The sequence below is a fragment of the Panulirus ornatus genome, chromosome 57 (genome assembly GCF_036320965.1).
Source record: "Panulirus ornatus isolate Po-2019 chromosome 57, ASM3632096v1, whole genome shotgun sequence".
NCBI classification, from domain to species: Eukaryota; Metazoa; Arthropoda; class Malacostraca; order Decapoda; family Palinuridae; genus Panulirus; species Panulirus ornatus.
Genome location: NC_092280.1, coordinates 15,136,796 through 15,159,693, shown reverse-complemented (window position 1 = coordinate 15,159,693; position 22,898 = coordinate 15,136,796). Strand labels below are relative to the sequence as shown.

Below are 22,898 nucleotides of genomic sequence, written 5' to 3'. Positions count from 1 at the left end.
TTCCGGGATAATGTTCTCGACTTCCACACATTTTTCAAGGCTCCCAAAATTTTCGCCCCCTCCCCCACCCTATGATCCACTTCCGCTTCCATGGTTCCATCCGCTGACAGATCCACTCCCAGATATCTAAAACACTTCACAAACTTATACCTCTGTAATTTGAGCACTCACTCTTATCCCCTTTGCCTTTGTACAATGGCACTATGCACGCATTCCGCCAATCCTCAGGCACCTCACCATGAGTTGATAGAGATGCTCTGTGGAAGGTATTAAGAATATATGGTGTGGGAGGCAAGTTGTTAGAAGCAGTGAAAAGTTTTTATCAAGGATGTAAGGCATGTATACGTGTAGGAAGAGAGGAAAGTGATTGGTTCTCAGTGAATGTAGGTTTGCGGCAGGGGTGTGTGATGTCTCCATGGTTGTTTAATTTGTTTATGGATGGGGTTGTTAGGGAGGTGAATGCAAGAGTTTTGGAAAGAGGGGCAAGTATGAAGTCTGTTGGGGATGAGAGAGCTTGGGAAGTGAGTCAGTTGTTGTTCGCTGATGATACAGCGCTGGTGGCTGATTCATGTGAGAAACTGCAGAAGCTGGTGACTGAGTTTGGTAAAGTGTGTGAAAGAAGAAAGTTAAGAGTAAATGTGAATAATATCAAGGTTATTAGGTACAGTAGGGTTGAGGGTCAAGTCAATTGGAAGGTGAGTTTGAATGGAGAAAAACTGGAGGAAGTGAAGTGTTTTAGATATCTGGGAGTGGATCTGGCAGCGGATGGAACCATGGAAGCGGAAGTGGATCATAGGGTGGGGGAGGGGGGCGAAAATTCTGGGAGCCTTGAAGAATGTGTGGAAGTCGAGAACATTATCTCGGAAAGCAAAAATGGGTATGTTTGAAAGAATAGCGGTTCCAACAATGTTGTATGGTTGCGAGACGTGGGCTATGGATAGAGTTGTGCGCAGGAGGATGGATGTGCTGGAAATGAGATGTTTGAGGACAATATGTGGTGTGAGGTGGTTTGATCGAGTAAGTAACGTAAGGGTAAGAGAGAAGTGTGGAAATAAAAAGAGCGTGGTTGAGAGAGCAGAAGAGGGTGTTTTGAAATGGTTCGGGCACATGGAGAGAATGAGTGAGGAAAGATTGACCAAGAGAATATATGTGTCGGAGGTGGAGGGAACGAGGAGAAGAGGGAGACCAAATTGGAGGTGGAAAGATGGAGTGAAAAAGATTTTGTGTGATCGGGGCCTGAACATGCAGGAGGGTGAAAGGAGGGCAAGGAATAGAGTGAATTGGAGCGATGTGGTATACCGGGGTTGACGTGCTGTCAGTGGATTGAATCAAGGCATGTGAGGCGTCTGGGGTAAACCATGGAAAGCAGTGTAGGTATGTATATTTGCGTGTGTGGACGTATGTATATACATGTGTATGGGGGTGGGTTGGGCCATTTCTTTCGTCTGTTTCCTTGCGCTACCTCGCAAACGCGGGAGACAGCGAAAAAGCAAAAAAAAAAAAAAAATCATATATATATATATATATATATATATATATATATATATATATATATATATATATATATATATATATATATATATATATATATATATATACGCGGGTGGCTGGAAATCCTCCCCTCTCTTTTTTTTTTTCTAATTTTCCAAAAGAAGGAACAGAGAAGGGGGCCAGGTGAGGATATTCCCTTAAAGGCCCACTCCTCTGTTCCTAACGCTACCTCGCTAACGCGGGAAATGACTGAGTTTGGTAAAGTGTAAAGAGCAAATGTGAATAAGAGCAAGGTTATTAGGTACAGTAGGGTTGAGGGTCAAGTCAATTGGGAGGTAAATTTGAATGGAGAAAAACTGGAGGAAGTAAAGTGTTTTAGATATCTGGGAGTGGATCTGGCAGCGGATGGAACCATGGAAGCGGAAGTGAATCATAGGGTGGGGGAGGGGGCGAAAATCCTGGGAGCCTTGAAGAATGTGTGGAAATCGAGATCATTATCTTGGAAATCAAAAATGGGTATATTTGAAGGAATAGTGGTTCCAACAATGTTGTATGGTTGCGAGGCGTGGGCTATGGATAGAGTTGTGCACAGGAGGATGGATGGGCTGGAAATGAGATGTTTGAGGACAATATGTGGTGTGAGGTGGTTTAATCGAGTAAGTAACGTAAGGGTAAGAGAGATGTGTGGAAATAAATAGAGCGTGGTTGAGAGAGCAGAAGAGGGTGTTTTGAAATGGTTTGGGCACATGGAGAGAATGAGTGAGGAAAGATTGACCAAGAGGATATATGTGTCGGAGGTGGAGGGAACGAGGAGAAGTGGGAGACCAAATTGGAGATGGAAAGATGGAGTGAAAAAGATTTTGAGTGATCGGGGCCTGAACATGCAGGAGGGTGAAAGGCGGGCAAGGAATAGAGTGAATTGGATCGATGTGGTATACCGGGGTCGACGTGCTGTCAATGGATTGAATCAGGGCATGTGAAGCGTCTGGGGTAAACCATGGAAAGTTGTGTGGGGCCTGGATGTGGAGGGGGAGCTGTAGTTTCGGGCATTATTATGTGGCAGCTAGGGACTGAGTGTGAACGAATGGGGCCTTTGTTGTCTTTTCCTAGCGCTACCTCGCACACATGAGGGGGGAGGGGGATGTTATTCCATGTGTGGCGAGGTGGCGATGGGAATAAATAAAGGCAGATAGTATGAATTATGTACATGTGTATATATGTATATGTCTGTGTGTATATATATATGTGTACATTGAGATGTATAGGTATGTACATTTGCGTGTGGACGTGTATGTATATACATGTGTGTGTGGGTGGGTTGGGCCATTTCTTTCGTCTGTTTTCCTTGCGCTACCTCGCAAACGCGGGAGACAGCGACAAAGCAAAATAAATAAATAAATAAATAATATATATATATATATATATATATATATATATATATATATATATATATATATATATATATATATATTTTTTTTTTTTTTTTTTTTTTTTGCTTTCTCGCTGTCTCCCGCGTTTGCGAGGTGGCGCAAGGAAACAGACGAAAGAAATGGCCCAACCCACCCCCATTCACATGTATATACATACGTCCACACACGCAAATATACATACCTACACAGCTTTCCATGGTTTACCCCAGACGCTACACATGCCTTGATTCAATCCACTGACAGCACGTCAACCCCGGTATACCACATCGCTCCAATTCATTCTATTCCTTGCCCTCCTTTCACCCTCCTGCATGTTCAGGCCCCGATCACACAAAATCCTTTGCACTCCATATTTCCACCTCCAATTTGGTCTCCCTCTTCTCCTCGTTCCCTCCACCTTCGACACATATATCCTCTTGGTCAATCTTTCCTCACTCATTCTCTCCATGTGCCCAAACCATTTCAAAACACCCTCTTCTGCTCTCTCAACCACGCTCTTTTTATTTCCACACATCTCTCTTACCCTTACGTTACTTACTCGATCAAACCACCTCACACCACACATTGTCCTCAAACATCTCATTTCCAGCACATCCATCCTCCTGCGCACAACTCTATCCATAGCCCACGCCTCGCAACCATACAACATTGTTGGAACCACTATTCCTTCAAACACACCCATTTTTGCTTTCCGAGATAATGTTCTCGACTTCCACACATTCTTCAAGGCTCCCAGAATTTTGGATGGTATTGCAGTGGAATTTATTAAAAAAGGGGGTGACTGTATTGTTGACTGGTTGGTAAGGTTATTTAATGTATGTATGACTCATGGTGAGGTGCCTGAGGATTGGCGGAATGCGTGCATAGTGCCATTGTACAAAGGCAAAGGGGATAAGAGTGAGTGCTCAAATTACAGAGGTATAAGTTTGTTGAGTATTCCTGGTAAATTATATGGGAGGGTATTGATTGAGAGGGTGAAGGCATGTACAGAGCATCAGATTGGGGAAGAGCAGTGTGGTTTCAGAAGTGGTAGAGGATGTGTGGATCAGGTGTTTGCTTTGAAGAATGTATATGAGAAATACTTAGAAAAGCAAATGGATTTGTATGTAGCATTTATGGATCTGGAGAAGGCATATGATAGAGTTGATAGAGATGCTCTGTGGAAGGTATCAAGAATATATGGTGTGGGAGGCAAGTTGTTAGAAGCAGTGAAAAGTTTTTATCGAGGATGTAAGGCATGTGTACGTGTAGAGGAAAGTGATTGGTTCTCAGTGAATGTAGGTTTGCGGCAGGGGTGTGTGATGTCTCCATGGTTGTTTAATTTGTTTATGGATGGGGTTGTTAGGGAGGTGAATGCAAGAGTTTTGGAAAGAGGGGCAAGTATGAAGTCTGTTGGGGATGAGAGAGCTTGGGAAGTGAGTCAGTTGCTGTTCGCTGATGATACAGCGCTGGTGGCTGATTCATGTGAGAAACTGCAGAAGCTGGTGACTGAGTTTGGTAAAGTGTGTGAAAGAAGAAAGTTAAGAGTAAATGTGAATAAGAGCAAGGTTATTAGGTACAGTAGGGTTGAGGGTCAAGTCAATTGGGAGGTGAGTTTGAATGGAGAAAAACTGGAGGAAGTGAAGTGTTTTAGATATCTGGGAGTGGATCTGGCAGCGGATGGAACCATGGAAGCGTAAGTGGATCATAGGGTGGGGGAGGGGGCGAAAATATATTTTTTTTTTTTTTTTTTTATACTTTGTCGCTGTCTCCCGCGTTTGCGAGGTAGCGCAAGGAAACAGACGAAAGAAATGGCCCAACCCACCCCCATACACATGTATATACATACGTCCACACACGCAAATATACATACCTGCACAGCTTTCCATGGTTTACCCCACACGCTTCACATGCCTTGATTCAATCCACTGACAGCACGTCAACCCCGGTATACCACATCGATCCAATTCACTCTATTCCTTGCCCTCCTTTCACCCTCCTGCATGTTCAGGCCCCGATCACACAAAATCTTTTTCACTCCATCTTTCCATCTCCAATTTGGTCTCCCTCTTCTCCTCGTTCCCTCCACCTCCGACACATATATCCTCTTGGTCAATCTTTCCTCACTCATCCTCTCCATGTGCCCAAACCACTTCAAAACACCCTCTTCTGCTCTCTCAACCACGCTCTTTTTATTTCCACACATCTCTCTTACCCTTACGTTACTCACTCGATCAAACCACCTCACACCACACATTGTCCTCAAACATCTCATTTCCAGCACATCCATCCTCCTGTGCACAACTCTATCCATAGCCCACGCCTCGCAACCATACAACATTGTTGGAACAACTATTCCTTCAAACATACCCATTTTTGCTTTCCGAGATAATGTTCTCGACTTCCACACATTCTTCAAGGCCCCCAGAATTTTCGCCCCCTCCCCCACCCTATGATCCACTTCCGCTTCCATGGTTCCATCCGCTGCCAGATCCACTCCCAGATATCTAAAACACTTCACTTCCTCCAGTTTTTCTCCATATATATATATATATATATATATATATATATATATATATATATATATATATATATATATATATATATATATCCTAATGGTACATTCGGGAGAAGAGAAATACCTTTCCTATTAAAGCGACGTCAGAACTGACTGCAATGGCATCCTAGTCAGCAGCGCCTACCATAGCAACCACAGCTGAAGCTTCACCTGACCGGGCGCCCTCCCCAGCAATCATACCCTCACTACCACAGGGGCCGCTGTCCGACGCCCACGGCTGGCTGATCAGGGTCGAGACAAGACCTTCCTAAACCTACACATCATCACCTCCCAAACCACCAACACTGTAAGAGCGATGAACTCACTCTCTTACACCACTACTATAATTCTCTCTCTCTCTCTCTCTCTCTCTCTCTCTCTCTCTCTCTCTCTCTCTCTCTCTCTCTCTCTCTGCATGTTCACTATCTTTCCCCAGTTCATCCAGTGCCACGTACCCAGCATACCGTAATTGCACACATGTGTGGTATGTGGAGGGAATTCCCCCACTGCTGAAGCCTCGTTGTTGTTACTTAAGGACAAGATTTGGCCCATACTGAGCTAGTAGCGTTCACCGCAGGACAGTCTTACAACGAAGAACGACAATATGTGGGAGTTGTGTGTTATTTGTATGATAATTATATGTGTTGCTCCGTGTGTGTGTGTGTGTGTGTGTGTGTGTGTGTAAGGTGGAGAGACAGTGTTCGTCTGTGGGGTGAGCACCAGCCACCTATGTATACATGAGGTAGGAAGAACCACTTGGGCAAGGGAGGGTAACTCAACCACTACTGTACCATAGTGGAGGCGGACGCAACCAACCCAGGCGGTGTGTGTCGTGTGGTGGGGTGGCTGGCTCCTGCCACCTCTGAGATGTAACACTGACCTCGAGGCTGACCTCACAGAGCTAGGGGAACGTCCACCTCCTGCTTAAACCCCCCCCCCCCAAACACCGCCCGGGACCCCCCTCCCCCTCCCTCGCCCACTTTCTTTCTTCCTGGTGAGAATCAGTTTGCGCCGGACCGTCACGGCTGAACACATCCAACTCGTTTTAGGGTACGTTCTCGTGCCAAGACCTGCCAGCCGTGTGGCAACACTGGCTCTATCTTGATGCTCTTGCAGTAATGGGAGGGTGGAGGTGGGGAGGCTGAATATACGAGGGCTACACACACACACACACACACACACACGGAGCAACACATATAATCATCATAGAAATAACACACAACTCCCACATGTTGTCGTTCTGTGTTGTAAGATTGTCCTGCGGTGAGCGCTACTAGCTCAGTGTGGGCCAAATCTTGTCCTAAGTAACAACAACGAGGCTTCAGCAGTGGGGGAATTCCCTCCACATACCAACACATGTGTGCAATTACGGTATGCTGGGTACGTGGCACTGGATGAACTGGGGAAAGATAGTGAACATGCAGAGAGAGAGAGAGAGAGAGAGAGAGAGAGAGAGAGAGAGAGAGAGAGAGAGAGAGAGAGAGAGAGAGAGAGAGAGAGAGTTTAGACCATCAATGATTTGCAATAGTTCACATTGTAGCCGTGAGCAACTTGGTATCACGCGTGATAAACAAGCAAGCATAGGTGCAGCGCAGGCAGAATATACGTGATCTAACGAGTATATCTATACAAACATGATTGAATCCCCCATCATCACGCACAAGATGTACGTGATTGCCACCACACATCGAGTATACGTGATAAGCAACACATACTATATACGTCAAGGACTGTGTGAGAAGCCACATGATATGCACAGCGTACACACTGGAACACTTCAATGAAAAAAAAATCTAGTAACCTTTTACGAAAAATACAGAGGAGAATGCACAGCCAAATCGGCAAATCAGAACTTACATAACATTACATGGCATTATATACCTTACCCTCGGCCAGCCGGATCCTGCCTGGCACCTACACTACTACTGTGTGTGTCGTACCCATTTGTTTACTTAGACCCACGCAAGGTTTTACCCTAGGCCATGACCAGCACGTAGCGCTCACCGCAGGTATATCGACATGTAGTTTCGAGAGTTGCATGTTGCGTGTTGTGAGTAAGTGTTGATGGGATGGACGCCAGCAAACACCCGTGTGGGTAAAGAATGAAGGAAAGACGTCACGTAGGGTTGGCTCCGCCATCTCAAACCCTCCAGATGATGATGATGATGCCCAGACGTTTGTACCTCCCCTGTGTGTTAGAGGGCTCCACATATGTGTGTGTGTGTGTGTGTGTGTGTGTGTGTGTAATTCACAAACTACGCTTGAAAACAAGACCTGGCGACGCTGAGTGGCCGGCTAACCTTGGCTACCGAATTATGTAACAGGGAGGTAACGCCCTGGCCAGCTGGGTCTCTGACGGAGTAGAAACGGCGCTACAGATGCCTTAGGGTTACACCTCCATGACGGTGATATAGGTTGTTGAGGTGTAATAAAATAGTCATCAGTAGGAATATTTATCTTCCTTGTTCGTGGGTATGATTGTAAAGTAACACTGATATATCCCGTAAATTTCATTTTGGACATTACTGTAACCTCGATCATAGTGTTCCACCTTGAAGTGACGTATAAGACATTCGTATGGAGATGAACAATGAAGTTTGTCATTAAGAACTTTGAATTATTGTCCAGCAGCTGATCATAACCTCCAGTCTTCTGTTTAAGTCTTCACTAATGTTATTTTTTCATGAAACATGATGCTTGTGGGGCATTTGGTAGCATGGGCTACGATCATCATGTCCCCAGGGTCACATACAATATGTTATGATACAGGATGAATGATACAGGAGCTCGTATCATAGTCTCAAGGGTGCTAGTAGCATTCCCAGCGACACCTGTTACCTAGCGGAAATATGAATGATATTAACCCGTTCAAACAGCGAGAACTTTCGTCGAATGTCACATTTCTACTGATGATGGCTGATTATGCGTAAACTTGACGGTTTGTTAAGGATTAAGTAAATTATGGGGAAAAAATGAAACGGTAGTCTGCAGTGGCACGTGTTATTTGAAAAAAGCAGCTTTTGCTATTGTTGTAGACAGGCCTTCCCCAGAACGGTTATTGATTGGCTGATCTTGGAGGTGCGGTGGCAGACAGCCAATGAGTGCGCGTGATGTTGTGACGTCATGGACACTTGGTTTGACCTTCAGGTTTGAGTAAGACGAATATCGTTTACCAGTGATAATATTATGACTTAAGAATATATTCTATATTTCATAACTCATAAAAATATATGGTATCTTTAATACTCATCTAAAACTTTAACTTATTTCCTTTCGATTTACGAAACTTCATGAAAATGTTTTGGAAATCATCGTATCTGAGATGCCACATGCTTCCAGATACGGGAGCCAGTTGTTGCAACATTCATATCACTCTCGAACAGTTCCCTTAAGACTGTGAGCGGAGCAGAACTGAAGCTGAGACTTGTTTCAGATCCATGTGAGAGAAGCAGAACAGAAGCAGACACCTGTTTCAGATCCAAGTTACTGGAGAGAATCTTCGTTCCTTCAATCGCAAAGGTAAGTAAATACACAATTCGGTGAAGTCAGTTGTATGTATGTGAAAATTTTGGAGTATATTCCAGCAAGTCCAGCTTAACCTTATATCTTGCAATGATGTACAGTATTAAGTATGTTGTGTTGGCTGCCTATATGGTAAGTGTGTTATGTGATTTGAAAAGGATTGCTTTCAGTGGTAACGCCCTGAAGATGTGTTAATGCGCGTGTTCGAAGACCCACATTTCACCTTGACATGTTGGATAATGGTAGTTGGTCTGTGTCAGTCAGTGTAATGCGCACTTTGAGACATTTCTTCTTTCATAATGTAGATCTTCGTATGGATATATATGTTCTGTTTGTGATTTAGGGAAACTTTTTCAGTGATTGTGAGATCAAGTGACCAAGCTCTAGTTTGACAGTAAACGTTAATTATGTCTTTAATATAATTGCGCGGTTTCAGACCTAGAGCATTGTATACAACATAACAACATCTAGTAGCTATACACAACGGAACCTGCTTCATGTACAATAGAGATTTTTCTTTGGCAAATTTATCGAAACACTATATAACGGGAAATTACGTTCGTACTCGAAATTCTCTCTCTCTCTCTCTAAGGCGTTGCTGGACTCTGCCTGCTTGTGTTTACGCTGGAAAAGAAGTTGTCAGTGGTAGTTTTAAAATAGGATTTCATCTTGTCGAAAACCTTTTCATTCTCAAGAATCCTCTCGCTGCTACTGATTGTAGCGCAGCCTGGAGACAGCGACAAAGTATAAAAAAAAAAAAAAAAAAAAAAAAAAAAAAAAAATATATATATATATATATATATATATATATATATATATATATATATATATATATATATATATATATATAATGCTTAAGTTTACAATAAAACTAGAATTATATTATTCTGTATCCCGGTGTACTTGGTTACAACGTTGTACATGATAAGTTTAATGTGATGAGGATTATTTTTGGATTAACAGGTTCGTAAAAGCACTAAATTAAAGTTAAAGGACCGGCCTTGGCACCAGGTGATGTTATCTGTCACCCTTCCGTTGATTTCTGTGTCGTAAACACTATTTTAGGAATTTATGGAAAACTGTTATAACGATGGACGCTGTGCACGAACAGGAAATATTATTGAAGTTAGATGAAGGGAACTACTCAGAAACGAGTTACCTGGTATGAATGTAAGGTTTAACACCTGTTATGACATTCTAATACATCCTTTACTAACGAAAAAATACGTTTCTTTTTTTTTTTAGTTATTCATAGTGAAATGTAATTATATGATAGAACTGATGCCCCATTTTTTTTTCATACTCAACCGGATTTCTGTCGATTGATTCATGTGAAGATGAATGTGTTTAGAACACTTGAGGTAATGAATGAAACATCACAAGTAAAAATATAATACTAGGTATGTGCTATGTTTCCAGTATAACTACCGGTTGGAAGCCCTGCCTGAAGTAGAGAACTTATATAAGGCTACCTACATGCGAATGCTCCGGTCGATGTAGTGTGTGGTGGTTGTTAGACACCGGGGACCTGTAGTACAGCTAGCTGGCTGCTGGTGGGCGACAGTAATGGAGGAAGAAGTCATTCAAGAGATTCTCAGGCTGGAGGAAGAGATGGGCGCTTACAGCCGGCTGGGCTCCGGGTCCGGACGACTATGCGTATCGCAGCCTAACTTGAACGTTGCAGGGTTGTCATATGATGTGAGCCACCACACGACCAAGACGTCCGGCTCTTGTCCGCTCGACCTGCTGCAGGAAAAGAGCGAGGCTTCGGCGGCCGACCCTTGTATGGAGGCTTATATGACTTACAGGCGAAAGAAAGAGACTCACAACCTTTTTGAACGAAGGAGACGGTCGCTCATCAGTAACAAGATACGGGAACTCGCCTCGCTACTGCCCAAGAGCAACGAACCTTATTTTGAGGTTGTGCGAGATCGTTGTAACACAGGGCAAATCTTGAGGTCTTCAGTAGACTACATGCGAAGGCTCAAGCTGGATATGGAGCACCACAGGAAGATGGAGACCAAGCGACACGCACTCGAGGTAGAGAACCAGCAGCTGTGGGCGCGGGTGCGGAAGCTGGAGGCTCTACTGTCCTCCCACAACATCAAGGTGGAGGACACCGACGCCAGCCAAGGTGACGACAGTTGTTGAAGAAAAATTGGGAATGAGAAGGATCAACGGCCAATCATGGCTTTTGAACGACAGGCCCAAACTGATTCCGTACAAAAAAATAAAAAAAAAAAAAGCAAAGCGAAGTACCATATAGTCAAATTAAGATTTTCATTGTTTCCATTTTCTTGGATCAAATAAATAAGTCAGCTACTATATGAATAGATTTTGTATGGTAATGTACAACATCAACTTTGTAATGATCTTGTATTATCTGTCTACTTGAGGTGTGACAGAAACCCCTCGTGACCGTCCTGCTCACAGCATGAGCATGGTCGACACAGTAAAATTGCAACAACAAAATGAACTACTGTAGACTTACGACACAGGGACTCTGAGGTACACGTGACAGTTTCATGGATTTCACTTCACAATGTACTCGACCAATTCTTTGCCCAAATATATATATATAGAGTGGGTCAAGTATATGCAATAATAACTGAAGCAAATCTATCCTTTGTGTTGTGAACTCCACTTCTGGAGGATCATAGACTTGTCAGTGAGGAATGTCACCAGTTTGAGCTTGAAGAAAACGTTTACATGATGGCAGGATGGATGTTAAACTCATCCACCATATTGAAGTGATGAATTACCCTGATATTACCAGTCTATATAAACCAGTGGAATAAAATCCTTCAAGGTTTCTCTCTCTATTATGCCATAAATTGTAACATTCCACAGCAAATTCGATGATACTGTCAGCGAACCAGAGACACTAAGTTAGAATACCGTAAGGAAACCTTAGCAATGCAAAAATGATTATGAAACAGCCTACCATAGATGTGGGAAGCTTGTTTCACTACAGTGGAAATCCTCTCTTCAGTATGGTATTCGTTAACCCCACGTCATTTCTACTCTATTTATTATCACTTTTTTTTTTTCCTTAATACATATTTCTCCTGCCATTAGAATTGGTTCCCGTAGGCTAGGCTTCGAGCATCATCGGAACTTTCAGTCCCTGTGTCTTACGAGAAAACCAGATTTTCCGAATTTTCCATTTTTTTTTTGTCTTTCATTCAAGTATTGTGATCTTCATTTTAACAGAAGGCAACATGATGATATTAACACATTACAAAGAATAAAAGTGTGATGGTGTGATTTTCATTTCCACAAGTGATGTTTTGTGTCGTCCTCTCTGAACTGGGGAGGATCATTTATGTTGTCTTACATTTACTGAAGTAACAGCATTACTGATCTGTTCAAAACACAATAATAAGTTACTTATTATCTGGGTTGGAAACTAGGCGTATGTTGTTAATCAAGGGAGACCCATTGGCTGAGCAAAGTGGAAATTTAAGCAGTACTACAGACATTGCGTAGCTGGGAATCTCAAGCCTTTAGAAGTGTTTAATTCGTTATTTTTAAGATAATGAATCAGGGGATGCTAGGGTATACTGAGAGACCTCTGTGTTATTTTCCTTTCAGAGATGAGGTTTGGGTATGTGACGGGAGTGATGGTGTGTCAGAGATAATATAGAGTTGTACTACCATTAAGTCTTGTAGCTAGGTAATATTGTTACAGGTATAAATTATTTATGATCAATATACAATATCTTCAAATACTCTTTAAGTGTTCACAAAAAGGAGTACTTACAAGACTATTCTCAGTTTTTTGTTTGTTTTTTTGTATTCTTACGCTCTACAAGTTTATTATACAAATAAATGGCTGTTTTTCATTATACAAGACAGTTTTATACCTACAAATGACTCACATTCTTGATACGTAGTTGTTATTGAAGAGGCATTGGCACTCTTTGTCTAACATGCCTTTCACACCATGATATACGCACCAGTCAAACCATTAAACATGATAGTACAACCCATGGGTAGGAAGCCTTGCTTTACCCTTAAGAGTCAGGTCAAAGGCCAGGTATCCTGCGAGGGTTAAGGTCAAAGGTCACGCTCTCATATCCAAGGTTTGTACCATCGTACAGTTGGGTCGTGGCCTCGCTGTGTAAAAGGACGAATGCTATAGCTAGAGTACACAGACACAGCGACGCTACCCTCCGTTACAACCTAGTGACTATAATGCATTGATCATCATACTGCAGGTCAATACTGTAGGCATTGTTTGTGACTACGTCTGGTGAGTGTAGTCCTGGTTAGATCAGTGATAACCACTTTTCAGGAATATTTACAGCTAGTCACCGGTGTCTAGATGACAATGTAGAGTACAGAAAGTCCCAGTGGTTAGTCGCGTTGTACCTGATCAATATTCCACTTTTTTCTTCCAGGGTACTTACACATCCCTGAACACAATGCAGGTAAAGTTGTGCTTGCCAAGGTGTGGGGAACCTAACACTTCTTTTATAGGTATAAGGCAGTTTGTGAATTATTCTTCTGGCTAATCACCTAACACCTAATACTCAATATTGTACAAGTGCATTGATGAGGTGCTGGAATGTACTAGTGTCCAAATTTATTTTCACCCATATATATATATATATATATATATATATATATATATATATATATATATATATATATATATATATGAGGACCGTGTAAGGAACTGGATGCATGTATATGAATATACGGTCCTCTTCCAGTGTGATGTATGCTTTTGCAGTTGTTATACTAACAATATGTTCATACAGTTTTGTCATGTAACTTGTGTTTATTATATTTTTTTCCGCTTTTGGCTTTACAAGTAATTTCTATAGATGATGCTGGTGTACGTCCTTGACCTTCACATAACGGTTTTTCTCATGAGCTAAAAACAACACCGTCACGTAACCCTCTTACCTCCTCATTCAAACCTCTTTGGATGAGATGGGGAATCATCGTCTGGTGAGTGATCAGATGGTGTGCACGAGGGGACATGGCTGGGCATCAGCTGTTTGGCTGATGCCCAGATGGGTAATCAGCTGTTTGGTGATCAGATGATGATGGGCTGTACGTTGTGAGGTTGGCGTCCAAGTCTCGTGCTGCTGGAGTTGGGTCTTGTGACTGGCGCGTTGCCCAGCCTAGCTCGCTTTGTTCACTCTTACTTAAAGCCTCGCTTCAGTACTCTCGCTGTAAACACCTAAAAAACCAACAAACAGTGCTGTACACCCTCTGTATCCAAGCGGACTTTTAAGAGTTATTTTCGACTTCAAAACAATTCTTCAATCGTCAGCCTGGGTAACTTTCCCTCGGGGCAACATAAGTGTTACACGTTCTCTCTCTCTCTCTCTCTCTCTCTCTCTCTCTCTCTCTCTCTCTCTCTCTCTCTCTCTCTCTCTCTCTCTCTCCAGTTTGAACATGTCATAGTAATGTATAAGACTCACCCTATACGTGATGTATTGGTCAGCATGTAACACCCATGTAGAGGATGTATAGACATCATTTGTGCCATTTTATGTTCAATTCAACCTGACGCAAGCCTACCAACTGATGTAACTTAGTATCAATTTAACCTAACCTTAACCCAATTTAAGTGTGATCTTGCGTAATCTAACTTAACCACGTACCCCTAACCTAAGCTAATCTGAACCCTCTTACCGTATCGCCTTTCATGATATTACGAAAGCCTCTTGTCTGTAGTAACCTCACGAACCCGGGTTCGAACTCAAGACAGGGTGGCTGGCTTACAGCTAACCCATCGTTTTATTCTGTCCGTGGTCGACAAATGGGGACCTCAGGTTAAGGTCGGACCCCGCGAAGGTGGAAAACAATATGATGGCATGTTAAACACCGGGCAGTTAGTCCATGATACCTTTGAAGGTTAGGGGAACGAAAGAGGGTGATGACCACCTTTGTTTACGTGGAGCACGACCACACGTCCTCTGGTTATGGTGGAGTTACCTGTACCCTCACAGACTATATATATATATATATATATATATATATATATATATATATATATATATATATATATATATATATATATATATATATCCCTGGGGATAGGGAAGAAAGAATACACCCCACGTATTCCCTGCGTGTCGTAGAAGGCGACTAAAAGGGGAGAGAGCGGGTGGCTGGAAATCCTCCCCTCTCTTTTTTTCTTTTTTTTTTTAATTTTCTAGAAGAAGGAACAGAGAAGGGGACCAAGTGAGGATATTCCTCAAAAGCCCAGTCCACTGTTCTTAACGCTAACTCGCTGACGCGGGAAATGGCGAATAGTATGAAAGAAAGAAATATATAAAATATATATATATATATATATATATATATATATATATATATATATATATATATATATATATATATATATATATTACTTCTGGACGCTTGGATCTCTCCGTCAAACTCAAGTTGGCGTTGACCAACGATACCTTGGGTCAGGTCATGACGCTAGCGGTGACCTAAGGTCAATGAGGATAGGTTTCTTGGTTTCCCAAGAGATCAAGTTGTTAAATGGGTCAGTGCAGGTGGCCAAGCAGTTAATCCTCCTAATGCAAAGCTCAGGTTCGAGGTCGAGAAGAAACGGGGTCAAATTTGTCCCAAGGAAATGATGATGGTTTCCGTCCTTATTTCCATATCAGGTAGATCTAGTTCACTGTGGCATATGTGCACGTATTGTGCCACGTTCCAGCACGTGGAGTCCCCAGTGCACACACACACACACACACACACACACACACACTGTTCAACATACAGGGACGCCCGAGTGTAAAACCCTCCACGTACAATACAAACAGACAGTTACTCACACTTGGTTGAGGCCACTTAGGTACTCACACTTGGTTGAGACTACTTACCTATTTGTAGTATAAGAGTATGTGCGTGTGTACAAAGGGTCATCTTACAGTGTGATGTCCGGTACATTATGCAAACTGTTGTACTACAAAGCTCGTCATGTAGCTTGTGTTTACTGGGGGATTCATCTCTTAAACTCTCACTTCTTATCATACAACTTTACACCAGTATCATCACTCTAGCAAGTTCCATTCCTCCACTACTCTTGTCTTCCATGTTTTCTTCCTTAATTTCTTGTTATGTTTTGTGGTTGATTATTTTCATCTTTGAGAGTACTGTTGCCTCTCAGCATCGGCAGTATGGTTTAGAAACTTTAGGGTTATGATCAACTCACTCCTTACTTATCTTTCTTTCATGGGTAAGTATATATTTACAGCCTCTCACTGTAACTCAGCTCTCTCAAGTACTAGGGCCATCTTGACTGCTTTCCTGAGTCAACTGGACATTGGCTGTTAGTTTCTTATCATTCTTTAAGATCTGTGACCAAATGTGTGAGTCATATGTTTTAGCCATGGCTTTAGTAATGTACGATTTCAATACGTTTGCTCAATGTGTCCTCACCCATTTACGGCCCCTGAAAACTATTATCATATTTGCCACTCCAGAGTTTTCCTCCTTCGCTTCTCTCTCTGCTGAGGTGTGTGGCTCTGGCGACACGGTAGGAGGAACAGTGTCTAGTGTTGCGTCGCTGTTGTGGACGGACTGCTGCAGTTTATCTCCTGCTACGTAATAACAGAAACGTCGAGGTCTTCTGTCACTGTCTCCCATCCTCGGTAATCTGTACTTAGGTTGAATTTCGTCAGTCAACATCTGTGTGCGTAACTGTATATATATATATATATATATATATATATATATATATATATATATATATATATATATATATATATATATACATATATATATTTCTTTCTTTCAAACTATTCGCCATTTTCCGCGTTAGCAAGGTAGCGTTACGAACAGAGGACTGGGCCTCTGAGGGAATATCCTCACCTGACCCCCTTCTCTGTTCCTTCTTTTGGAAAATTATAAAAAAAAACAAGAGGGGAGGATTTTCAGCCCATCGCGCCCTCCCCTTTTAGTCGCCTTCTACGACACGCAGGATATACGTGGGAAGTATTCTTTCTCCCCTATCCACACACACACACACACACACACACACACACACATATATATATATATATATATATATATATATATATATATATATATATATATATATATATATATATATTCGCCATTTTCCTCGTTAGCGAGGAAGCGTTAAGAACCAAGGACTGAGACTTAGAGGGAATATCCTCACTTGGCCCCCTTCTCTGTTCCTTCTTTTGGAAAATTAAAAACTGGAGGGGAGGATTTCCAGTCCCCCCCTTTTTTTTTTTTTTCTAAATCGCCTTCTACGACACGCAGGGAATACGTGGGATGTATTCTTTTTCCCCTATCCCCAGAGATGACACACACACACACACACACACATATATATATATATATATATATATATATATATATATATATATATATATATATAAATAATATATGAAAAGGGTGGCATGAGAAAGGTGAGAGGTGGGCAGATTAGAAAGGGCAGTGAGTGGTGGGATGAAGAACTAAGATTATTAGTGAAAGAGAAGAGAGAGACATTTGGACGATTTTTGCCGGGAAATAGTGCAAATGACTGGGAGATTTATAAAAGAAAGAAGCAGGAGGTCCAGAGAAAGGTGCAAGAGGTGAAAAAGAGGGCAAATGAGAGTTGGGGTGAGAGAGTATCGTTAAATTTTAGAATTTTAGAGAGAATAAAATAATGTGTTGGAAGGAGGTAAATAAAGTGCGTAAGACAAGAGAATGAATGGGAACATCGGTGAATTGGGCTAATGGGGAGGTAATAACAATGATGAAGTGAGGAGATGGAGTATGTATTTTGAAGGTCTGTTGAATGTGTTTGATGATAGAGTGGCAGATATAGGGTGTTTTGGTCGAGGTGGTGTGCAAAGTGAGAGGGTCAGGGAGAATGGTTTAGTAAACAGAGAAGAGGTAGTGAAAGCTTTGCGGAAGATGAAAGCCGGCACGGCAGCGGGTTTGGATGGTATTGCAATGGAATTTATTAAAAAAAAGGGAGTGACTGTGTTGTTGACTGGTTGGTGAGAATATTCAACTTATGTATGATTCATGGTGAAGTGCCTGAGGATTGGCTGAATGCATGATAGTGCCATTGTATAAAGTCAAAGGGGATAAAGGTGAATGTTCAAATTACAGAGATATAAGTTTTGAGTATTCCTGGGAAATTATATGGGATTGTAACTGATATAGAGCATCAGATTGGGGAGGGCAGTGTGGTTTCAGAAGTGTTAGAGGATGTGTGGATCAGCTTTGAAGAATGTATGTGAGAAATACTTATAAAAATCCATGAAGCATTTATGGATCTGGAGAAGGCATATGAAAGAGTTGATAGAGATGCTCTGTGGAAGGTATCAAGAGTATATAGTGTGGGAGGTAAGTTGCTAGAAGCATCAACAAGTTTTTATCGGGGATATAAGGCATGTGTACGAGTAGGAAGAAAGTGGTTGGTTCCCAGTGAATGTTGATTTGTGGCAGGGATGCGTGATGTCTCCATGGTTGTTTAATTTGTTTATGTATGGGGTTGTTAGGGAGGTGAATGCAAGAGTTTTGGAGAGAGGGGCAAGTATGCAGTCTCTTGTGGATGATAGGGCTTGGGAAGTGAGTCAGTTGTTCGCTGATGATACAGCGCTGGTGGCTGATTCGGGTGAGAAACTGCAAAAGCTGGTGACTGAGTTTGATAAAGTATGTGAAAGAAGAAAGCTGAGAGTAAATGTGAATAAGAGCAAGGTTATAAGCTTCAGTAGGGTTGAGGAAACAAGTCAATTGGGAGGTAAGGTTGAATGGAGAATAACTGGAGAAAATGAAGTGTTTTAAATAGCTGGGAGTGGATTTAGCAGCGGATGGAACCATGGAAGCGGAAGTGAGTCACAGGGTGGGGGAGGGGGCGAAGGTTCTGGGAGCGTTGAAGAATGTGTGGAAGACGAGGACATCATCTTGGAGAACAAAAATGGGTATGTTTGAAGGAATAGTGGTTCCAACAATGTTTTATGGTTGCGAGGCGTGGGCTATAGATAGGGTTATGCGGAGGAGGATGGATGTGTTGGAAATGAGATGTTTGAGGACAATATGTGGTGTAAGGTGGTTTGATCGAGTAAGTAATGATAAGTAATGAAAGGGTAAGAGAGATGTGGGGTAATAAAGAGAGTGTGGTCGAGAGAGCAGAAGAGAGTGTATCGAAATGGTTTGGTCACATGGAGAGAATGCGTGAGGAAAGATTGACAAAGAGGATATATGTGTCAGAGGTGGAGGGAACGAGGAGAAGTGGGATATCAAATTGGAGGTGGAAGGATGGAGTGAAAAAGATTTTGAGGGATCGTGGCCTGAACATGCAGGAGGGTGAAAGGCGTGCAAGGATTAGAGTGAATTTACCCCATACGTATCACATGCCCTGGTTCAGACCATTAACAGCATGTCGATCCCAGTATGCTACATCGTTCCAATTTACTCTATTCCGTACACGCATGTTCAGGCCCCGATCACTCAAAACCTTTTTCACTCCATCCTTCCACCTCCAATATGGTCTCCCGCTTCTTGTTCTCTCCACCTTTGACAAATATATCCTCTTTGTCAACTTTCATTCACTCATTCTCCCCATATGTCCAAAACTTCAACACAACCACTTCTGCTCTTTCAACTACAATATTAATTTCCACACATTTCTCATCCTTTCTTTACTTACTCGATCAAACCACCTCACACCACATATTGTCCTCAAACATCTCATTTCCAACACATCCAACCTCCTCCGTACAACTCTATCTATAGCCCACGCCTCGCAACCATATAATATTGTTTGAACCACTTTTCCTTCAAACATACCCATTTTTGCTTACCGAGATAAAGTTCTCTCTTTCCACACATTCTTCATCGCTCCCAGAACCTTTGCTTCCTCCCCCACCATATCTATGGCTCACTTCCGCTTCAGTATTTCCATTCGGTGGCAAATCCACTACCAGATATCTAAAACACTTCACTTCCCCATCTTTTCCATGCTAACTTACATCCCAACTAACTTGTCCCTCAACCTTGCTGAACCTTATAACCCTCCTTTTGTTCAAATTTACTTTCAACTTTCTCCTTTCACACACTTTACCAAACTCAGTCACCAACTTCTGCAGTTTCTCACTCGAATCAGTCACCAGTGCTGTATCATCAGCGAATAACTGACTCACTTCCCAGACTGCATGCTTGCCCCTTTTTCCAAAACTCACCACCCAGTCCATCAACAAACTAAACATCCATAACGAGATCACACACCCTTGCCGCAGACCGACCTTCACTGAGAACCAATCTCTTTTCTTTCTTCGTACTCGTACAAATGCCTTACATCCTTGGAAAAAAATTTTCACTGCTTCTAGCAACTTACCTCCCACACCATATACTCGTGATGCCTTCCACAGAGCATCTCTGTCAACCCTATCATATGCCTTCTCCAGATCTATAAATACCACATACCAATACATCTGTTTTTAAGTATTTTTCACTCATTTTTCAAAGCAAACACCTGATCCTCATATCCTCTACCACACTGCGCCTCCCCAATCTGATGCTCTGCACATGCCTTTACCCTCTCAATCAATACCCTCCCATATAATCTACCAGGTACACATAAACTGTATTTTGAATACTTACCTGTATCCTCTTTGCCTTTATATAGTGACACTATACATGCATTCCTACAATCCTCAGGCACTTCACCATTATTCATACATACATTGAATATCCTGATAAACCAATCAACAACACAGTCACCCTTTCTTAATAAATTCCACTGCAATACCATCCACTCCCGCCGCATCGCCGGATTTCATCATCAGTAAGGCCTTCACCACTTCTCTTTTCACCAGACCATTCTCCCTAACTTTCTCACTTCGCACACCATCCTGACCCTACATCGGCCTCTCTATCAATTTAAAACACATTTACCAATCCCTCAAAATACTCACTCCATCTCTTTCTCGCTTCATCACTATCTGTTATGACTTCCCCTATTGCTCCCTTTACCAATGTTCCCACTTGTTATCTTTTCTTTCGCACATTATTTACCTACTTTCAAAGCATCTTTCTATTCTCCCCAAAGTTTAATGATTCTCTCTCACCCCAATGCTAATTTCCTCTCTTTTTCAACCCTTGCACCTTCCTCTTGACCTTCTGCCTCTTTCTCTTAAATACCTCCCAATCATCTGCACTCCTTCCTTGTAAGTACCGCCCAAACGCCTACCTTATCTCTTTCACTGGTAACTTTATCCTCCATCCCACCACTCACTAATCTTTCTAATCTGCCCACCTCCCACCTCTCTCATGCCACATGCATATATGTTTTACTTTTCCAAAAGAAGGAAAAGAGAAGGGGGCTAAGTGAAGATTTTTTTCCCCTCTAAGGCATATATATATATATATATATATATATATATATATATATATATATATATATATATATATATATACACATATATATATATATATATATATATATATATATATATATATATATATATATATATATATATATATATATGCCTCCAGCCAGGACTATATATATATATATATATATATATATATATATATATATATATATATATATATATATATATATAGTCCTGGCTGAAAAATATTGGCGTGATAGGGCCCGCGCCAGTATTTTTCGCCCGTTTGTACCCTAACCCCAGAACGTGACGCTGAAATGGCGAAAAGTACTGGGCAGCTCATGGACGTTGGTGGGTTGGGAGAGGGGCCCCAGGGGTAGCAACAGGTGGCGGCCAGTATGCCTGGAGCTATGATGGTGGGCGTATGTGTTTTTCTGTTGTCATCTGACATCCCCCCTTTTTTTCCCCTCCCTACGTGTGGTTTGTGGTGGGTTTGGGCTGCATTGCCTGGCCCTCAGGACTTGTTGACAAGAGGATATGACTGCTGTTGTAGCCTTGTATAAGGGAGGGAAACGTAATAAAGAAATAGCTGACAGTACAGAGCTGCACTATGATGTGTGCAAAGATGGACGGTGGTGCGCATTGACATTCCTCCCCACAAGAGACGACCTGGACGACCTCGTATCACTTCCCAACGCACTCTGAAGATGATCCAAGGTCAGGTAACACAAGGATCCACGTCTTTCGGCACGCCACTTCAAGGCAGACGACCCTAGGCCACTTGGTCGTGTGTCTGTGTGTACGTACTATTCATAGCCAGCTTCATGATGGCTTGAAATTCAAGAGGTGTGTATGTCTCGCCAGGAACCACGTCTGACAGATCGCCAGCGCAAGAATAGACTCGCATTTGCCAAGAAATAGTTGCAGCGGGATGACAAAAAAAATGTGGAAGAGAGTGTTGTGGTCTGGTGAGGTGACACGTGATGTTACTGGCAGCCGTAGAGACAAAGTGTACCGGAGGCCAGGTTGCGAGCGAGTACATTCAAGCAACTGTAAAATTTCCAGACTCACCAATGGTTTCGGTGGCTTATGGCTCGATAATGGCATTGGAAGTCTTGTGTTTTTCACCTCAAAATGTGACTATGACTCAGCCTCGGTACCTGGGACTGTTGTGTGATGAATTACCAGTTCGAAGAAGACTGGTTGTGATGCAAGATGGTATACCGTGCCACACTGCTGGATTAATGCATGACTGGTGTGCATTCTGTAGTGTGACAGACATTCAGGACTGGTCAGGCAACTCCCCTGACTTTAACCCTGTGGAGAACTTGTGGTCGAGTATGAAGTGGTTGTGTGGTCGGGATACACCCAGCTTTCCTAAGCTCCAGGCCATCATCCAGGTTATGTGGGACAACCTTGACCCTACATACCTTCAGCATCCTCCATTATCTGGTCCCACGCGAGCCGTCAGGACTGCATTAAGGACAAGGGACGTCTGCGAAGGGCAAAGGAGAGGGGGGGGAGTGAGTACTTGTTTTACCGTATTTATTGATATTTATATGTTACGTCACACGTAAGTGGGGC

At 42.3% G+C, this 22,898-nt stretch overlaps 1 protein-coding gene across 1 annotated transcript; it reads left to right on the top strand.

Moving 5' to 3' along the window:
• The first annotated feature begins 8,825 nt into the window (after positions 1-8,825).
• On the top strand, positions 8,826-12,824 carry LOC139766196 (transcription factor EB-like). Its single transcript, XM_071694480.1, has 2 exons — positions 8,826-8,976; positions 10,399-12,824. Exon 2 carries the CDS (start codon positions 10,546-10,548, stop codon positions 11,128-11,130), a length of 585 nt encoding a protein of 194 aa, XP_071550581.1. The 5' UTR covers positions 8,826-8,976; positions 10,399-10,545; the 3' UTR covers positions 11,131-12,824.
• The last annotated feature ends 10,074 nt before the right edge of the window (positions 12,825-22,898 follow it).